General features: G+C 40.8%; 2 protein-coding genes across 3 annotated transcripts; one reads left to right on the forward strand and one right to left on the reverse strand.

Annotated features, from left to right (window-relative positions):
- Positions 1–1,991: 1,991 nt before the first annotated feature.
- Positions 1,992–4,573, reverse strand: KTI12 (KTI12 chromatin associated homolog). The gene has a single exon (XM_034427796.3). It carries the CDS (start codon positions 4,571–4,573, stop codon positions 3,806–3,808), a length of 768 nt encoding a protein of 255 aa, XP_034283687.2. The 3' UTR covers positions 1,992–3,805.
- On the forward strand, positions 4,158–19,050 carry ANGEL2 (angel homolog 2). 2 transcript variants are annotated; one of them, XM_034427794.3, is made up of 9 exons: positions 4,158–5,260; positions 10,707–11,113; positions 12,257–12,510; positions 13,422–13,491; positions 14,094–14,515; positions 15,254–15,380; positions 16,797–16,860; positions 17,455–17,618; positions 18,635–19,050. In XM_034427794.3, exons 2-9 carry the CDS (start codon positions 10,714–10,716, stop codon positions 18,784–18,786), a joined length of 1,653 nt encoding a protein of 550 aa, XP_034283685.2. In that variant the 5' UTR covers positions 4,158–5,260; positions 10,707–10,713; the 3' UTR covers positions 18,787–19,050. The 2 variants fall into 2 exon arrangements, 1 of the variants encoding a protein (XP_034283685.2); XR_015731526.1 differs by lacking the exon at positions 16,797–16,860 and having other exon boundaries at positions 5,077–5,260.
- Positions 19,051–20,327: the final 1,277 nt, after the last annotated feature.

Below are 20,327 nucleotides of genomic sequence, written 5' to 3' on the forward strand. Positions count from 1 at the left end.
ATTTTTAAAAACTCTTAGGGCTAAAGGATTATATGTTATTCTGAGTTTAAAGGGAGGTTGATGAATAATCTGTAGAAGGGGAGTTAAGGGGTCTAGGGAGTTTTAATGTCTTGCATTAACTTAGTATATTTTAGCGTATGTTTGGTAAAATTTATACCCTGTTTTTCTTCTGGGAAGTCGGGGGAGGGGGGGAGGGAAGGGGGGGTTGAAGGTTGGGTTAACAAATGTTTAAATAGATAAGTGAAAATGTTATTTGTTTGAATTTAAAAAATAATAAAAACTTTTTGTTTTAAAAAAAAAAGTAAGTTAGAAAGTTAAAGCATAGTTCCACTGAATATTGAATGTCATTTATACATTGTATATATTGCCTTTCCAAACAGTAACTGAAACATAAGAACTGTATTTTCATACACAAATATTGAATTAACGAGGATTTGGAAAATATGTTTCAATATAAAAGGATGTGAGCATAATATCTTATCTGCAACACTTTAATACAAGTCTTTTCCTGAGATCACATGCTCACTTTATCATATCTCAACACATTTTTCTATTCACACTGCAATAATTTGTGTTGTGTTTTCTGTATATTTGAGAGATTACAATCTGAAGATGGAATCAACCTTCTGTTCAGATTTTTTAAGAAATCAATTTTTAGAAGATATAACTTCATGATCAAAAATGAAAAGACTAGTTAAACCTTCTGACTCTTTGTTTAATCTTGACTCTGCTGTGTTATACTAGCGAACTATATATTGTGTGTGTGCATGCACACACATATACATTATATGTAGTCTTCAAACATTTCCTTTATTTTATGGGCTAAAGCACAGAGGAGAGGAAAATACTGATACAAAACATAGGGAATAACTACTCCACCAGGCAGAATATTTAAAGGGCAAATGTCTGCAGGGTAAGTTTTCATGCCTGGAAAACTATGCCCCATCCCCACCTCTGCAGATCCCCACCTCTGCAGAAATCAGTGCTAAGCGGAGTGGATTTAAATCAACTTGATTTAAATCATAATTTTTAAAGAGAAACTGTCATCTCTATCCTGCAGTGGCTCCTCCTCTGACCTGCTTTTGACTCACCAACAGTCCCATTCACTTTAAGGAGATGGCTGGTGATGCAGCAGTGACACAATAAGGTGAAGGACATGGCAGGCTGCAGGTGAGTGGATGCCCACTAACAGGCACCGCCATGATGGATCTGAAATGACAGGTGCTCTTTAAATGTAAGGACTCATTCTTGCTGGTAGTTAGAATCCTTAATATTATTATTTGCAAACAAAATGAAGGTTTCCTATTTAGAGTGCATATTATCTCAGCTTGCAGAGCTTGGATTCATTGAATGAGTTTACCAAAAATGTAAATATTGCAGAATATACAGCCTCATGCTACATAACTAAGCTCCATTTCATGCTGAATAAACTAAATTATTAATGTATCTTAAATAGAAAACTACCTTTAGATTTTTACTCCAAAAGCATTTTATTAAAATAAATATGATAAAAAAAATTTAAAAATCCGATTTAAATAAAAAAAATCCAATTTATTTGTTTTTTTAAAAATCTGATTTTTATGCACCCTGGTGCCAAGTACCATATAGCACATGTAGTTGGGGAAAGTTTAGTGCCTTTACTCTCACATTCCCTTCATTTTCAAGGTATATTTTGGAAGCAGATTAAAATACTTATAATAGCAGCAAAAGCAATAAAATCTGGTCACAAATTTAATATAAAATTTGTAAGTTCCTCCTGGATCCGGACTCAGTGTTTTGCTTTGTATCCATTTCACCATGAGGATCAATAATCAAGGTGTTTCGTGTGTGGATTTTCTACAACATGCTGCAGAACAGAATCCTACACAATGTGCAGATAGGCCTAAATCTTTCCCCTTTAAAATGTAAATTTTAATTTGTTTTTAAAATTATTGGGTGTTTTAAATTTGTCTCGGCCAAATTGTTTAATTTGGTTTTATTCTGTTTTTAAATTTTGTATTTATGTGTTTTATTCTGTGGCTGTTCACCGCCCTGAGTCCTTCGGGAGTAGGGCGGTATATAAATCCAATAAATGAAATGAAAAAAATGAAATGAAATAAAATTAGTGCAATTAAGATAGCCTTTGTCTGTAATTTACTGACAGTCAGTTCTCTGAAAATGGTTACATTATAAAGGGAAAATAAATAAAAAATAGAAATGTAGGACTGTAAAAGCTAACAAATGTGTTACATTAGCTTCTGTGAGTCTTGCTTATACATCTAGGGCCAAATACAGACCAAAACCCTTCTTCATTAATGCGTTGTCATGCTGTAATCTGCAGTTAAAATCTATAAATTTGGGCAGGCTATACACTGTACAATTTATAAACAAATAAAAATAGTAAATAGTACTACATATGATTTTTGATAAGAAAATGGGCAAGATCTTTTGTTTGAAAATGTTGCCACAATGTTTTATTGCTGCCAAATGTAATACAGAATATACATCTGATTATTTTCTCCGAAGGCTGCATAACACTTGGGATTTTTCTGCTACATTCAACTGCACTTGAGATTCTCCTCATTTTAGATTGTGAGATCATGACAACGCTTCTATGTTCTAGGTATAGCAGCCAGTATTTCCATGACAACTTCACTACAGTACTGTATAGATTTTCATGAGCATTCTTACTGTATTTGATTTTAAAAGGATAGAATCTGTTTTGATTGTTCAGTGACTTCTGCTTCATTCAGTTAAAACTAGATGAAGAATGCCATCATGACAATAAGGTTTGTAATATATGAATTTGTTAGATATTTAACACTCATTTAATTGCCATGTACCAAAGCACTCATTCTCTTTACTGAGAAGCGAACATTAAAATAGTTGTTTTGCTTAATTACACCCAGCTCCGCACATTTAACACAATAGCTTGAGTAAGATTATGCTAAAACTTAGAACTAAATCCCAAATTAGTATCGATATTGAAGCTATGTAGCACTATACGCACATGAATATAATTTTTTTTAAGTTTTAAAAGGGAAGATAAAAATGCAAATAAATATAAAATAAATAAAAAAAGAAATCAGAAAGCTAAAATGTTTAGAAAAGAAAAATAGAAAAGAAAGAAAAAATGCAAAGACACTTTTTATAATCTATAAAATCATCAAAACATAATCTAGTCAACAGTAAACAACTAAGCTGGAAGGAATAGCCAACCATTTAGAAATAATATCCAGAAGGAAAGACTTCAACACTGGGCCTTATTCAGCAAAGTGCAAACTCACGGATGCAGCTTTGTGCCTGCCTTATCAGTCAGGATCAATCCAAACTTGCAGTTCTTTAATAAGTTAACCACACAGAGAGACAGATATTATAAGCACAACGTAATGTTTTTTATGTAAACTTTTTTTTAGTCATATTAAGTCCAAATGTATTTGATAAACACACTTTTCAGGATTGCACCGAATCTTTGATTAGAAAGCTGAATTTATGAACTTCAATTCAGTCACTCTATTTCTGCCAATTCACCGCATGGGAATCACTATGAATGTTGAAATCTACCAATGAACTTCTTTAAACAAGGCATAGTATAAAAATAATGACAATTGCAATTCAAATATAAATAGATGAATACTGAAGAACATTATTTTAAACCTCGGTCTTCATCAAATAGTTTCGAAAGCAATCTATAAATTCGGCAAGTTGTAGAACTCCTGTCCAAAATTAAATAGCAAAAAGTTATCTAAATGAAGCGTCCTGTCTAAGTCCATCCTCCATGCACAGAGCAGGGCCAGCAACCGCTACTCAGAGGAACCTGCTGAGCTCACTGCAGGTTTTGACTCAGGTACTGAAGAAACATGCCGCCCAGCTGAGGTAAATTTTGTTCGCCTTCTCCCGGGTGCATCTTGGCATAACTGAGGAACTGCCTTCGCAGGCGGCTCAGCTCAGCCAGCCTGACCGGCCTGTTAAGCAGCAAGCCCGGAGGCTCTCGGCCGCCTCCTGCTAATCCATCCACCGCCACCGGAATGAACTGTCCGGCCTGGGCGCCGTCCCTCTGAGCAGCCATGACGGCGGCCAGCACCTCTTGGGTCAGGCGGTCGAGTTGGTGAAGGAAGCCGGCGGCTTGGAGCGGCTGGGAGCGCGTGGACTGGTTGGGAGGAGGCGGGCGGCGCTCCAAGAGGGCGGCGCGGATCTCGGGCAGCGGCAGGGGCTCGGCCGGGTCCTGGGGCGCCAGGAAGAGAGGCCAGTCCCAGCGGTTTTGCGAGTCCGGCGGCTCCAAAGGAGGGCGGTCGGGGAGCGCGCTCCCTCCCGGGCAGAGCACCAGGCAGTGCGGGGTCCCCGCGTGCTTGCTGAGGCAGTAGAGCTCGTAACGGAAGCTCTTCAGCTCGCTGCCCGCGTCGACGATTACTACGTCCCGCTGGTTCAGCAGCCGCTCGGCCGCCGCCCTCAAGGCAGCCCGGCCTCCGGCCACGTCCGCCTCGGATACAACGAAGGCGCGCCGTTCGCCTTCAGAGACCAAAGAGGCGCGCAGCTCTTCGGCGCGCCGGCTCTTGCCGCTGCCCGGCAGCCCGCAGAGCAACACCAACGGCATCTCGCCGCCTTCGCTCAATCTCCCGAGGAAACCTCTCGGTCTATCATTTCTGCTTCCGCCCAACGCTGAGATGGCGGCAGCGACGTTTCCGTTAGTTAACCAAGAGGATTTTTTTTTTCGAGCGCGCTTTCCTCTTCCGGTCCCCTCCCCCTCTCTCTCTCCAACCACTTCTTCGAGATTCGGACATCGGAAAGACCAAAGAGAGAAAATAATGAAGAGCAGTTTCCAGTTCGAACTTCCTGGCTCGCACCAAACCCTTAGATCAATTAATCCGCCCGCCACGAGATGATCGCCTAAAAGAACTCAAGAGTTCAACTCTAGCCACCTCTTTGATCCTTCAGCACAACTGGGATTCCCAAGCAGTTCCCTAAACGGGGGAAATAGGAGGGGTTTAAAAGAACCCAAAGAGACTTTCTAAGCGGGTTATTTTTCGTGAGTCTACGGCCCTGGGAAAAAAAACATAAAACTACAAGTCCCATGCGCCGAAGCGAAAGCAGAGGTGGTGAGAAAGAGGGTCGGGGAAGCAGGTGGCTGGTTTGGAGCACGCGCGGGGCTGAGTCCTGACCGCGCGCGGTGAATGAAAGAGGCGGCGGCGGCGGCGGCGGCGGCCTGAGATGACCCGTCGGGCGAGTGACGGTGGAGAGCAGCAGCGGTCTGGCCAGGAGAGCGGAAGCGGCCCGCTTGGAGGTAAAGATAGGGACCTCCCTCGTGGCCTAGGGCAGACTCCCCAAATCCCAGTGCCGTCGGATATGTTGGACTACAACTCACATCACTCCCTCCCTTGATATGTATGGTCACTGTAGTCGAGCATCCCCGTGGAACGCTGGCCAGAAGGATAAGAACTGCCCCTTCTGATTTAACCTGCTCGGGGTAGGATGTGGAGGATGGTGTTTTCTTGCAGATGTTTCATTACCCAAACTAGGTAACATCATCAGTGCTAGCATGCTACGTGGTTTGGGTAATGAAGCGTCTGGAAGAAAACAAGCAAGCCCAAAAAGCACCAAGGACCCCTCATTTCACCCCGGATCTGCAAATACTCTCCTTTATCCATAGTGAAACAGACAATCATTAACCAAGCAGCAATTCCGTATATATAGAGGCTGGGTTAAAAGCCTGTAGAGATTCTCAATCATCCAAGTCATAGTTGTCCCAAAGGTGTTTTCTCAGGAGGCAACTGGACTTTCTTGTTTTTTCTTTGAGGACGTGTTGCTTCTCATCTAAGAAGCTTCTTCAGCTTCTTAGCTGGAGGATAGTGGGGAATGGAAAGATTTATATTTGTCAGGTCCCAGATACTTCTACAGGGATACTGGCATTTTTGTGGGAGGAAGTGGGGGAGGAATGGAGTGGTCTGTATATGAAGTTTCTGTTTCCAGTTTCTGTTTCCTGCATTACTGTGCTAATTTCTTTCTGTTTTGTTTTGTTTTGTTTTGTTTTTTTGTATTACTGTGTTAATCTCTATATGAGGTCTCTGTTTCTGTTTCCCTGCAATGATGTAGTGTGGGAGGGGTTTGGTTAGCATTGCTTTAAATAGCTGGTTGTATGTGAGAAGCTTCAGTTCTTGCCTAGATCTCTTGTTATCACAAACCTTCCAATAAAAGTTCCTTTTGGAACAACTGCAGTTTCAAGAGTCCTGCTTTCTTGGGAAGACTGGAGAGGCAAGACCTTACATTAGGCAAAAACTGCAAACTGGTCAACCCAGAGGAAGGAAGCAGCCCTACCATGGGGACCATGCACACCATGTCTGCCCAGTGCAGTGACCACGAAGAGGCTGAAGACTGGGGGAGAACCCCATCCCTTAAAATCTCAATTGAGGCCCTCAATGCCTGGGTTGAGGAGAACATTGCCTCAAGCACCGCTGCCAAGCCGAGGTGGTCCATCGATGTTGGGAAGATGGAGAGCTGGGGCAGAACCAAAGATGTCACCCTCACCCAATGACTTGGTTGGAAGCAGGAGATGGGAGACCTTTACGACAATGATGAACTGAAGGAGCCCTAGACCAGCCCAACCAATTCCTGAGGGAAGCCATGAACGTAATGAGGGAGGCCATTCATGATATGCGGATCCAGGACACCCAGGCTTGTGCTGCAGGCCAGTTAGGAGTACAAAAGGAGGCTACTGATAAACGAAAGGGATCCCCAACCCTAGGGGCATTGACTGAAACCGCGGGGTCTACTGATGAACCCATTTTCACCATGGAAGATCCGCCCAGGAGATATCTCAATGCAAAACAAGGCTTGCAACTCAATGAGAGGAGGGCTTCCACCCTTAGAACGGAAGGTGCCCCCTCTTGACATCAAATTTGACAGGAATCACTGGGGATTTTTCCTTGCACACGTACTGACCTACATGCAGGAGTATGGGAAGGATCTCCCTACAGAAGGTGCCAAAGTCAGGGTTGTCACCCTGGCTCTAGAAGGGTCAGCTGCACATTTGATGGTCCTCAAATCTCCATCTCAGGGCTGTCATGAAATGGTTGAAGTTGCGGAGTTCTGGTGCATCTGCATTATGGAGGCCCCCTAGCTGACCGCAAGGCTAGAGATTGCATAAGGCATATCAAACAGGGACGCCATCCAGTCACCGAGTACATCAAAGTGTTTCGTGATCTGACTTGCCACATAGATTAGCTATAGAAATACTCGTGAGTTGGTTCAAAGATGGCTTAAATGATGACATGTACAACACCTGTGTTGCCCGTGGAGCCCCAGTCTGCCTGCACAGCTGGTGTGTCTTGGCTGAGGAAACGAAAATCGACCTAGCTCAAAACCAGTACCGCGCAAACCCCTCCTGGAAGAGATCCCTGCCGGAAGGAAGAAGGGAGAAAACCAAACCTCGCTCTGTCCTGCCATGCTCAGTCACCCGCTTCCATTGCGGGAAGGAAGGTCACTGTGCAAACGAGTGCTGTGTGAGAATATCCACCTGAAAGGGAAAGAAGCAGGTCAGAGGGAAACACTCAAAGCCACTATGGTGTGCCAAAGATATTGCCCTGAAGACCCATGTGGTCGTTGAGTTCCTGCCGGAATCAATTACGGTGCAAGGAACTCCAACCCCTCCGGTGGAGGAGCCCAGTCAGTTGGAGAGCGACTACAAAGACCCTTTGGTGAGTGGGGTTGTCGAACCCTTTACAACCCCTATAGAACTGTTAATTTCAGTAACGGGGAGAAAAGTGAGACTTAAGGCATTGCTAGATTTGGGGTGCACAAGAAAACTAATAAGCCCAACTCTGGTCGGGGAACTGTGCATTCAACTAAGACCATTAAAAACCCCAGTCTCGTTCTGCCAACTTGATGGGTCCATTGCAGGGGGTGCCCCAGCCATGTTTGCCACTGAACCACTTGAACTAACAATGGTAAATCACTCCGAAACCATTGCTTTCATTGTGACTCCAGGGGTGGACTGGGCCCTAATTCTGGGGCTAACCTGGTTAAAGAAGTGGAATCCAAGGGTGGACTGGACAGAGGGGACCCTCCAATTCCCTAATGATGAATTAATTCGGAACGAGGAACCCTACCAGACTAAAATGAGTGAGGAATTAGCTACAGCTGTGGCGAATGGACCACTACTGGATATCCCCAGGGAATACCAGGATTTGATGGATCTTTTCAATGAAGAGGCCTCAGATGAACTCCCCACCCCCACCCCCATAGGGAGAATTTTTTCTAAACTAGACTTGCAGGAGGCTTATTACCAGATCAGGATCTGAGAAGGGGATGAATGGAAAACAGTATTTAATTGTCCGCTTAGATGTTTTCAGTTCAAGGTTTTGCCATTCGGACTCCAAGGGGCTCCCGCCGTTTTCATGCAGCTAATTAATGAGGTGCTGATGAGCACTTGTATAAGGAAGTTTTGGCTTATCTTGATGATATAATGACTTATACTGAAACTAAGACGCAACATGTTAAATTGGTGTGGGAGGTTTCGAAGAAATTAAGGGCAGCTAAATTGTTTGCCAAACTCTCCAAATGTGATTTTCACCAAGATAAGATAGATTACCTAGGACCGTGATGGCAAACCTATGGCATGCGTGCCACAGGTGGCACGCAGAGCCCTTTCTGCGGGCAGGCCAGCCGTCGCCCCAGCCCAGCTCCACCGCACATGCATGCACCTCCCATCGGCCAGCTGGTCTTCGGGTCTCTGCTGCGCATGCACGGGGGCAGGGCCTTCCCCAATCTCTGCAGGTTCCACCCTCTGCACACGCCTCTCCGTGGCAGGAAAGCAGGAAAAAGCTAAGACGCGATGGGGGTAGAAACTGCAAAGATCGGAGGAGGCACGGAAGGCAGGAGGCACTCATTGGGGGGAGAAACTTGGAGATCGTGGAAGGTAGGAGGTAGGTAGGATTCGATGGGGGAGAAACTTTGGAGATCAGAGAAGGCAGGAGGCAGCTAGGATTTGATGGGGGAGAAACTGCAAAGATTGGAGAAGGCAGGAATGCAGGAGAAAGCTAAGATGCTATCTCCACAGTTTCTCCCTCATCGAGTCCTAGCTGCCTCCTGCCTTCCGTGCCTTCTCCGATCTTTGCAGTTTCTACCCTCTTTGAGTCCTAGCTACCTCCCCCACACCCTATTTTGGGCCTGAAAAGCCTCCTGCATCAACTTGGAAGCCAAAACGGCCCAGGGCGCATGTGCAGGGGAGGCGCATGCGCAGGGGAGGCGCATGGGCAGGGGAGGCGCATGCGCAGGGGAGGCGCATGCAAGCGCAGGGCGCATGCGCAGGGGGCACTCACATTGCATTTTGGGGGTTGTGCATTTTGAACTGGGCATAACTTAATGCAAGCGTGTGCATGCATGCTTTGGGCACTCGGCACCAAAAGGTTAACCATCACTGACCTAGGGTATAGAATCTCTCACCAGGGGATGGAAATGGAGCCCGCAAAAGTCAGAGCAGTTCTCGAGTGGGAAACCCCCCGTACTCGCAAACAATTGCAGAGCTTCCTGGGGTTCGCTAACTTTTATAGGCAGTTTATGTCCTCTTTTGCCCAAATAACATTACCGATTACAAATTTGTTAAAAACCAAGGAGGTAGATAAACCGAAACCTAGTCAACCACTGACTTGGACTATGGCCTGCCAAGTGGCATTTGAAAAACTGAAAAAACTCTTTTTGGCTGAATCTGTATTAAAACACCCAGGCCCAAAGAAACCATTTGTAATCCAGGCAGATGCCAGTAATGTGGCAGTTGGTGCTGTTCTACTCCAAGAGAATGAAGAAGGCAAATTACAACCATGTGCATACACCTCTAGGAAGTTAACTGAAACTGAACAGATATGGGCAATATGGGAAAAGGAGGCTTTTGCAGTTAGGTGGGCACTCCTAACTTGGAGACATTTCTTGGAAGGAAGTAAAATACCTTTCCAAGTATGGACCGACCACAAGAACTTGGAAGCACTCAAAACCCCACAGAAAAGTCTCCAAAACAAATCCAACAGGCACAGTATTTCCAATGCTTTAATTTCACTTTGAAGTATTTCATGGGAGGGAAAAACTTTTTGGCACATGCCTTGTCCAGACTACTGCAATACAACAATGTCAAGGCGGAAATAATTAAGCCCATGATCCCAACCTCCCAATTAGCAGCTAAGGTCTGAGTTACCCTCACATGAACCAGATATACCCTCCTTGAAACAGTGGATCAGTCATTTGCAAGCCATTTGGTCGGTGGTCCACAAAGCCTTGAATGAAGCCAAGGCTGCAACCATCATAAATATATGCCAGTTGCCAAATGCCTGAATTTTGATTGCATGACTGTAAAGATCCTGCAATGGTTGTAAGTGCAAGAACTGCTAGTACCGGTCAATAACTTTTTTCAGTGCTGTTGTAATTTCGAACAATCTCTAAACAAATGATTGTCAATCAAGGAGTACCTGTACCACAAAAAGTATGTGAAAGCAGAAGTATCCTACCACTCGTGACCCAGCAACTGGCTTCTATCTACACTTTCTAATACTGAAATATTGGTGCCAGTAAGTGATGTTTATGCAGTTTATGGACAGCTGTCTTAAACTTTACGCAAATGTCACCAATCTAAATTTTTAGATTATTGTAACCTTTTCCCTCTTTTCCTTCTCCATTTATTCTTCCTCCTTTCCATCTTAAATTTTATATTACAGAAATCTTAACTACTGTTGCTTTTTTTCTAGATATCCCATGCTGTCCCGCCATGTTCACAGGCTGTTTAGAGATTGGGTCTTTTACCGGAATCATCTTCAAAGATACCTCCAGAATGCTCAAGTTTTTCAGTGCCTAAAGTGTGTGGAGTACTATTCTTGGGCTTGCTACCCACACTTGAACCTTCAGAATTTTGGGGAGAATTGGAGACTTCCTCTTTTCTGGAATTTGCAACTTTCTCCCAATCTCTGGCAAAACTATTCCATTCATTTTTGTACTGCGAAAATGAAATCTGAGGACTATGAACCAGTTTTTAAAAAAAGAAGAGAGAGCGAAGTGCAGGACATTAGTTGCACTGTTGAAAAAAAGATAAACGTGTCTTCTTTCAATGAAAAATCAACATCTCCGCTTGAAGAAGAAAACACTCCAAAACTAAAAAGTAATATGGCATTTTATTATATTGATCATTGATCTTCATAGGATGTGGATAATTAGCTGGAGTGTAAAGAGGGATTTTGGGTAATCTAATTTTTATGATTGCCCAACTTCGGATGACGAACAGAATAAAAACATAACCAAGAACGCCCCCAAAAGAACCCCCCCCCCACCAAGAAAAGATGAAAATGTCAGATCATACACAATGCGCATACACATATACCACAGCCCCCATAAGTAACATTCCTGAGCAAAGAACCAAGTCTTCACAGTCTTCCTACAGGCCAATTGGGTTGGGTCATCTGCATTTTTGGGTGGCAGGTTGCTTCATAGAGCAGGTGCAGGTGCCTATAAGAGGAAAGGTATACTATCTGGAATCTATCAGGTGACATTGCTTCATCAGAAGATCCAGAACATTCCCATTGCCAGATTGAATGGGATGGGCAGAGATCAATGGATTGGCAGTCCCATAAGTAACCTAAGTAAACAGGTCCCTAATCCAACACATTGAGCGAGACTTTGAAAAAGATAAGTTGTTGCCCGATGCCTGCTGTAAGTTCTTTGGAGGAACAACAGGATATCATCTGATTTTAGTTCCTCTCTCCTTCAAGTACACTGACTGGCATTTATTCAGATACTTAAAACTATTAATAATTACCTCATTAATGTGTATATTTTTATTACCTCTCCTCCAAAGAATCCTAATTACTAGAATCGTGTAGATATCCCAGAGCACATTTTTGGGGATCTAAGTATATTAAATTATTTCTTCTTAAAGATACCCTGAGGAATTTTTTATGAAATCTTGCTATGCTATAAATAAACAATTCTGACAATAAAGATGCCCCCACCTTTTTAAATGGGAGTCAGTGTTAATGGAAAATAGCAATATTATACAATAAGAAAATAACTTGGCATTATCTACATTTCTTCTTGGTTATTGCTTATGTACTGTTCCTGCTATGCATCTGATAAATAGATCCAAATTTGAGCAGATTTATATTAACGTCCTAGATCTATAATTAATTTAAATTTATATATATATATATATATATATATATATATATATATATATATATATATATATATATATATATATATTAATTTAAACCTTATTTCCATCCCATGATTTATTGTGTTTTGCCAGGATTGATCAAGAGACATTGGGAATACTTTCGCCATCAAAGTAAAAAAACAACAATTATTGGAGACAAGATGCAGATCAACCAAGATGCAGACCCACAGGCAACATTTGATTTTACTGTAATGTCATACAACATTCTTTCCCAGGATTTATTAGAATACAATCCCCACCTCTACAAACACTGCCAGCAGCAAATACTAGCTTGGAATTATCGCTTTCCCAACATTCTTGCCGATATCAAACAACTTGATGCAGATGTAAGTAGAAAGATGCCAGTAAGAAAACTGGTCATTGATACATGGTATTGTTTTTACTGATAATAAATGTACACAGGTGCATTTCACATATTACAAGTTTAAATAAAATTGAACATAATATGTGATATAATTTATTTACTATTTTTATTCATTTAATTAGATTTACTGTATATGGCCCCTACTTTGCCCTAGTGATTCTTGGTGGCTATCAAAAGGTAAAAACACCATATAAAATAACAACAATATATAAAATGTACAATAACTGCTAGAATAAAAATAAATGCAATCAATAAGAATACCCGGTGTGCTCCAACTAATCTCCCAACTCCCATGTCTAGGAACAATCCCAGGCCTTCAAGGTTTTTCAAAAAGCCAGCAGGATCAGGGCCAATCTAATCTCGGGAGGTACGGTGTTTCAAAATACACTTATCTCTGACAAATCTGACATCAAAATGAACATTTTCTTCCTGAATCTTGACTTATTTTCTTGCAGGACAATGTTACTTATGTTTACTTAGAAGTGGATCCATTTCAAGTGGAAGAACATTGAAAAAACCAACACTTTTGCAGAAAATGTGTTTCTTTTAGCATTGTATGCTACCTAGTATGAGCCTAGTAGTATTTACATAAATGTGCACTGAATTGTGACCATGTAAACCTCCCATTGCTTTCCCTGGAAAAGCTATATGTATATTAACTCTCTCGCTTTGAAATCAGTAAGACTTGGAAATTCTTAACTTTGCTTGGACTGTATACAGTCCTTTTCATCAATCCTTTTATTTAGTGTTAAATTATCTGCATTAATTTTTATTACAGTGTTAATTAGAATTCAAATCACTTCTAAAATTGTCATAATAATGTTAGGTGATGTCATCGATCTTCCACTGTTGATCACCTGTTTCTCTACACAGGTACTTTGTTTGCAGGAAGTCCAAGAAGATCAATATGGAGTAGAGATCAAGCCAAGCTTAGAAGCCCTAGGTATTATAGTTCCATTATATATAAAACCAAAAAATCCTGCATTGTAAAACAGTTAACTTACTACTTAATTATAAAACTATATGGAGTACTCTTCCTTAGTTTACGCCCCTGTATTCTACTTACCCCCAGCTCAGTTTTAGTACTGAAAAGTGAGCAATTTGTAAGAAAGCAGCAGTACCTAATAGGTTTGCTCTCTTTCCTAACCCACTCTAATTTAAACATAATAAATAATCCTATTAGCAAACCAACAAATGCTTTTAAGTATGTGAACATATATTATATAAGTTCTTTTATGTGCCATTAATTCTTCAGAATTTGCTCATTGTGAAACATGTATTCTGCCCAATTATTCCTGCCTAATCATGATGCTAAATTGTTTTGCTTAACTACTTTTGTTAAATCATAAATCTTGAATTGTCACATTGTGCTAACCCCTGATTTCTTTATCCATGCTTTATTATCATCATTTAGTAATGTTTACCTGGTGCCCTATATCAAAAGTAAACTGCATTACAGCTTAGCATGACGCATAATTCTTGCTCATATTCTATGCTCTAGTTCTTGGAAATCATAAAACTTGTCCTTTTCTGGTTTTTTTCTAGGCTATCACTGTGAATACAAAATGAGGACAGGAAGAAAGCCTGATGGCTGTGCCATATGCTTCAAGACCTCCAAATTCAGTCTTCTTTCCTCCAATCCTGTGGAATTCTTCCGTCACAATATCCCACTTTTGGATAGAGATAATGTGGGGCTAGTTCTGCTCCTGCAGCCTCGGTTTTCCTACAAAGCCCCCACAGCCATCTGTGTGGCCAATACACATCTCCTGTATAATCCAAGGCGGGGAGACATTAAGCTAACCCAGCTAGCCATGCTCCTGGCAGAAATTACCAATGTTGCCATTCGTGAAGATGGGTGTTTTTGTCCCCTTGTCATCTGTGGTGATTTCAATTCTGTCCCTCATTCTCCTCTGTACAATTTCTTGACAGAAGGAAAGCTGAATTATGAAGGTCTGGCAATAGGAAAAGTAAGTACCTGTTTGTGAAGCTGCTGTGAAAACAAAGGTAGATAAACAAGTGTCCCTGGAAATTAGTCAGCAACAATTATTAATTTCTTGCAATAAGCAATTGTAGGCCTGTGTGAATTGAAAGGCTTGAGATGAGGAAATGGAAAAATTAAGGGGAAAAAATGGGGAATCTCTCCTCTCCCCACCCACCCTCACACACAGTATATGATTTAAAACCCCCGGAATTGGTTTCTTCCAATGTTTCTGGACTTTTCATCCCTTTTTCCCCTAGATGGTCCCCCCTCTAATGGAGAATAAGCAGGCATACACTTTAAAGTTTGTATACCATGCTTCGGCTTATCCTGATCTGTGACATGAGGACTGCCACAGTCAAGAGGGTTATATGTACAAAGGATCATTTGAAAGCAGAAATGAGAATGACAACAGTGCATTAAAGGGTTGGTTCAGTAACGCCTGCAGATCTTAATCGTATGGATGCTATTATGAGTTCTTGGAGGAAAGCTGTGTTACAGAGCTTACACATTATACTTTGAAACAGACAAAGCATTTTTACATTCCAAATTAATTCTTGAAATAATAATCAGGAATGAATAATAGAACAGCTAAATTTATATGTGACACTAATTATTCTGGTGGGTGGAACACAAAGCTATGAAGGATTGTTTTCAGAGAGCAGACTTACATTATAATTTCTAAGAATATACCTACATCTTGTTTTGTTTTGTGTCTTTTTTTAAGGTGTCTGGCCAGGAACAGTCCCCAAGGGGCAATAGGATACTTAAGATTCCCATTTGGCCTCAAAGCCTTGGCATTTCTCAGGATTGTATGTATGAGGAACATCAGAAACGCCTAGTAAAAGAAAGAGGTAGATTTTTATTTTATTTTTTGAGACTAGGGAGTGGCTTTGTGAACATTCTTTTTCTCTCAAAGATGATTGTTATGAGGCCGAATGTTTGTACAGGAGCCTAGAAAGCAAATTTAATAGAACCAGGATTGTTGTTTTTGATAGTTATTCCAAGTGCTCAGCTGTAGGTATGGACAACATTTGGACAGAGTGGAAGTGAAGGAGCCATAATATTGTATTAGTCTATCTGAACATGTACACAATATTTGTAGCTTCATGATAGAGTGTCTGCTTTATTTACTGAAGGCCGTTATATGAATTTTAGATTTATTCTTTTTTTTAATATCAGAATCAGATAAAATTAGGGGGGAGGGAATCTACCTGAGACTTTGGAGAGCCACTGCCACAGAAGCAAAATATTGGATTGATCAGAGTTGGATAGAGTTTGAGGGACAGGACTTAATATTTTGAGGGGGTCTGAGGGCCACAGAGTGGGTGGGAAAGACTGGATTTTTGTAACAAATTTTGGGGATTTTTTTAACTGTAATAATGTTTGGCGAAACATTTAAGTAAGAGATGTTATTTTATACAGTCTCACTCATATGCTTTTCTGTAGTCTTGTAATGCAGTTTACATCTATTTCTACCTTAAAATTTCATCTACGTTTCATCTCATTGATTATATTTATATGGCTAGTGGCATGCAAATTTAAAACAATTATAAATGCAAACAAAAAAAACCCCAGGCATCCAGAAGAAAACTGCCAGTCTTTGAAAAGAACCATAGCCTGACACACACTCCAGCCTAAGGCCAGGGAGAGGAGCCAGATTTCAAGGGACTTTTTAAACAATGTGAAGGGGGGAGGGAAGCCATCATGGTTAGAGATGGCTTCTGCTGCAATGGGGCCACAGATGACTCACCCTTGGGGCATATAGTTTTGTAGAAACTGACCTTTCCAATTAAAATAATCAAACAGCAAGTTTTGAAAAAAAAAAAATCTACCTGAGGTTCTGAAAAAGTGAATGTTCAACAAAATAGATATACTAAACCAGGGGTCAGCAACCCGCAGCTCTGGAGCCGCATATGGCTCTTTCATCCCTCTGCTGCAGCTCCCTGTCGCTGGTCGGCACCACAATTTGGAGGGGAGCCTCTGGTTAAGGGGGAGGGAGCACAGCGTCCCAGGAGGAGACTCTATGGCAAGGGGTGGGTTTTCTGGTCGGCTCCACAATTGATAGGGCTTTTGGTTTGGTTAGGACAACTAGAGGAAAAAGGACACCACACTAGGAGGAGACTCTATGGTGGGGGAACTGGACTTTTGGTCGCCTCCAAAATTGAATGGGGGGCTCTTTGAGGGTTTAAGGTTGCCAACCCCTATACTAAACTATCTGGTTCTAATATCAAGTGTATATTCCTATCATCAGCATCTCTTTTTTCTAGAGAGCAAAGACACTAAAGATGCAAATTTAGAACAGTCAGAAGAGATCCTAATAGTAGCAAAAAGGTAATTCTTGTCAATTTTTATTAATTTGCTTTTCAGTTGTCAATACTTGAAGCACCCAGATTTAGCTGGATTTTTATAAATGCAAGTTTAAACTAAAGCAAAAATAATTCCAGAGGAATCATTGAACACAGACAAGGATTTGTGAGAAGGGAAAGTAGCATATTCATTCACCTTAATCACCAAGGGTAATTTAAGACCTTGTGTAATTGGGGTCAATATTATCACACTAAAACTGCAATGAAGGAAAGAATAAAAAGATAGGCTTTCTCCATTTCAAGTTTATTAAATCCTGATTAAACAGTATGGGGAAGGTTTTCACTTAAAAGTGTTTCAGGTTTGTACCCAGGGATATATAAAATCTTATATATCTTATAAAACAAAACCTAGGTTAGTTTATTCTGTGGCACCTTGATAGCCAAAAAAAGGAAGATCAGATGATCCTTTAAATGCTGGAGTAGAGGGAGATAGTCATGTTCCTGACTGTCTCCCTTGGTAGCTTTATACATTGATAACTTAGATTTAGAAAGATAGGTTTGTTTTAATTGTGTGCTACAGGGAATATTCAGGTTTTTGAACACACCTCTTCCATTTTAGATTGCCCACAGATTTACATCACAGCTTTCAATTGTCTTCAGTCTATTCTCATTATCTGCCTGGCAGTGGAGTTCCAGAAGTAACAACCTGCCACTCCAGAAGTGCAGTGACTGTAGATTACATCTTCTATTCTGCTGCAAGGGACAATGTTACTCAGGAACCAGGTAACTAAATCTTGTACCAAACCTGTGGCCAATTTGGTACATTTTCATCCATGGTGGAGCAAGTAGAAAGTAGTATCTTCAGCTCCCTACAGCTTACAGCAGGGCTGTCAAACTCGCAGCCCATGGGCCAGATGTGTCACACCCTGGCCACGCCCACACCCAGTTTAGCAAAGGGGGGGAAGTCCTGATATGTCACATGACGCCACCATGACTACACGAGTTTGAACCCCCCTGGCTTACAGTATCCTATAGACATAGAAGAGAGTTGATTTATACACAAGACTGTATTTGAATTTTTGTATTGACTGAACAGATGGCTTGGTCCACATCCTAGCCTTGCATGAATGCTTTCAACTTGCCAACATTTTTTTTCTTATCTTTATTGTAGTGAATTCCCTCTTTGCATAAATACTATCCTCAGAATGATAGTGATCAAAAGTAAATATAGCTGGCTCATTCATATTTATTTTGCTTAAATTTAAGCTGCAAATGTGAACACATAAAATAATTATGGCTTGAAAAAAATTGCACCCAGGTTCTATTTTAATCCTGATAGTGTTTTTGTCTGGAAATAATGTTATGACTCCTGCATGCTCTTGCATGCTCATATCTTTTAACAAATAATATATCCCATAAAATATGGTCTGGTTTTGCTACTTCAGAAAATTTTTATATATATTGTAATCTAGCAACAATATATATATATCTGACAATGATTCACTAGATGGTGCTAAAATGTTACCAGTCATTTGACCATCTTTTGGCAAGTAGGCATGCTAAAACTCTTGGCTGTTGTTTGTGCATATTCCAACATCACACCTTCATTGGAAAGTCTTTTCTCATATTATCATATGAGTTCCACACATCTGGATGCCCACATTGGAGAAAAGTACCCATGATAGTAAATGCAATTCTTACTCATTTGGCCAGAGCTGTGGCAGAAATGGAATTGCCTGCCAAGCAGTAACTATGTGTTCACACTATATATCTCTAAAAAGACTTTTTTCTCCTGACAGGAACTGAACTTCTTTTCAGTGGAGGACTGAGTCTTCTGGGTAGACTCTCATTGGTAACTGAGCAAGATCTGTGGGGAGTCAATGGACTTCCTAATGAAAGCAATTCGTCTGACCATCTTCCTCTCCTGGCTAAATTTAGGCTGGAAGAATAACTTTTGGATGAAAATAATTGGTGTCTCTCTCTCTCCTTCTCTCATCTTAATTTTTATCAAACCCAGCAAAAATGACTGAAAATCTTTTTTAAAAGATCTGCTGTAAATTATCGGTATCACTCACATAAAAAAAGCAAGCTACTTTTACAGAGGGATTTCTTTTTTAATAAATGAAAATATTTGTGCTGTATTTAAAAATGTAAATGTATATGTTTTCACAGAAGTGGTATAAATTACTTTTTAAAATAAAAAATAATATTGCTATGCTGGGGTTTTATTAGCATAATTTTCTTAATTTTCAAGGTGTATAATATAAGAATACATATCCTCATATTCAGGGATGGGTTCTACTTACCTTTACTACCGGTTCGCATCGGGAGTGCGCATGCGCAGATCACTTATGATGACATCCTGGTCGGTGGGTGGAGCCTCCCACCGGTTTTACTACCGGTTCTTGCGAACCAGTCCGAACTGGGGGCAACCCACCACTGCTTATATTCTACTATGGAAACAGATCTCGGGGTATCTTTAATTTGGCCTCTGAGGAAGCCATAGATCATGCAAAAACAAAAATGGTACTGCTTTCCTTGACAAGGAAAGGCAGTAAACAACAACAACAACATGTGTTGTGTTGATAGTTAACATTACAGATAAGTCTGGGACTACTTTTACTGCCAACCTACCACTACTATAATAGCATCTCAGCCTAGCCTTTTTTTGTAGACCCAGTTGTGGGTCACATCACTTGAGGGATTGTTTACAAACATGGCACGTGAGACAGCTGTTGGACACATACCATATTGCTGAGCACATTGTAAGCCGCCCTGAGTCTTCGGAGAAGGGCGGCATATAAATCAAATTAAAAAAAAAAAAAAACCACCTGTCTTAGAAAGTAGGAAGGCAACTATGGATGCTCTGTTCATTTAAAAGACATTATAATTATGTACAAATAAAATATTTCTTAGTACTGGAGATCTTGGACAAAATCTTTATCAAAAAAACTGTTATCCTGAAATATTCTCTGATAAAGATACTCTCTTGGATGCCAAGTTTCAGTATTTCTGGTCAACAAGAGTCCAGCAGATTATGATGATATGCACATATTTTCTTTTACAAAGAGCAGAGCTAACTAACTGCATTTGAATACTTACAGCAATGAGAAGGATGTAGCTGATATCTTTGTTATGAAGGTTGCTACATTAAAAATAAAATCCAGACTCAGTTCTTCCCTATAGAGAATTGGTTGAGCAGATGGAAATGCAATTCATTAGTTTAATCATCCAAATATAATTATCGCTCTGCACTCTGAATGCACCTTGGGGGAAGATACTTGCTAGCAGGCTTAATATGACACATGTAACATATGCAAATACACTTTGGATTGTGTAGCTCACTGATAAAAGGCAGCATGTTTTCAGCACAACCTATTTGTACTGAATGTACCCTCGTGCTGTTTCTGTTTCGGGTTGTAACCTAAACTTTACTCCCTACCCTTATGGTAGAATTTTTGACTTACTGCTTTGATTGCTGAAGCAATCCTA

This window comes from Pantherophis guttatus, chromosome 1 (assembly GCF_059756535.1).
Source record: "Pantherophis guttatus breed Tessera chromosome 1, ASM5975653v1, whole genome shotgun sequence".
Lineage (NCBI taxonomy): Eukaryota > Metazoa > Chordata > Lepidosauria > Squamata > Colubridae > Pantherophis > Pantherophis guttatus.

Coding starts and splice junctions, on each gene's coding strand:
- ANGEL2 (XM_034427794.3), top strand. CDS start 10,714: ATGCTGTCCCGCCATGTTCACAGGCTGTTTAGAGATTGGGTCTTTTAC. Junction 13,492..14,093: donor GCCAAGCTTAGAAGCCCTAG/GTATTATAGTTC, acceptor GTTTTTTTCTAG/GCTATCACTGTGAATACAAA. Junction 14,516..15,253: donor AAGGTCTGGCAATAGGAAAA/GTAAGTACCTGT, acceptor TCTTTTTTTAAG/GTGTCTGGCCAGGAACAGTC.
- KTI12 (XM_034427796.3), bottom strand. CDS start 4,573: ATGCCGTTGGTGTTGCTCTGCGGGCTGCCGGGCAGCGGCAAGAGCCGG.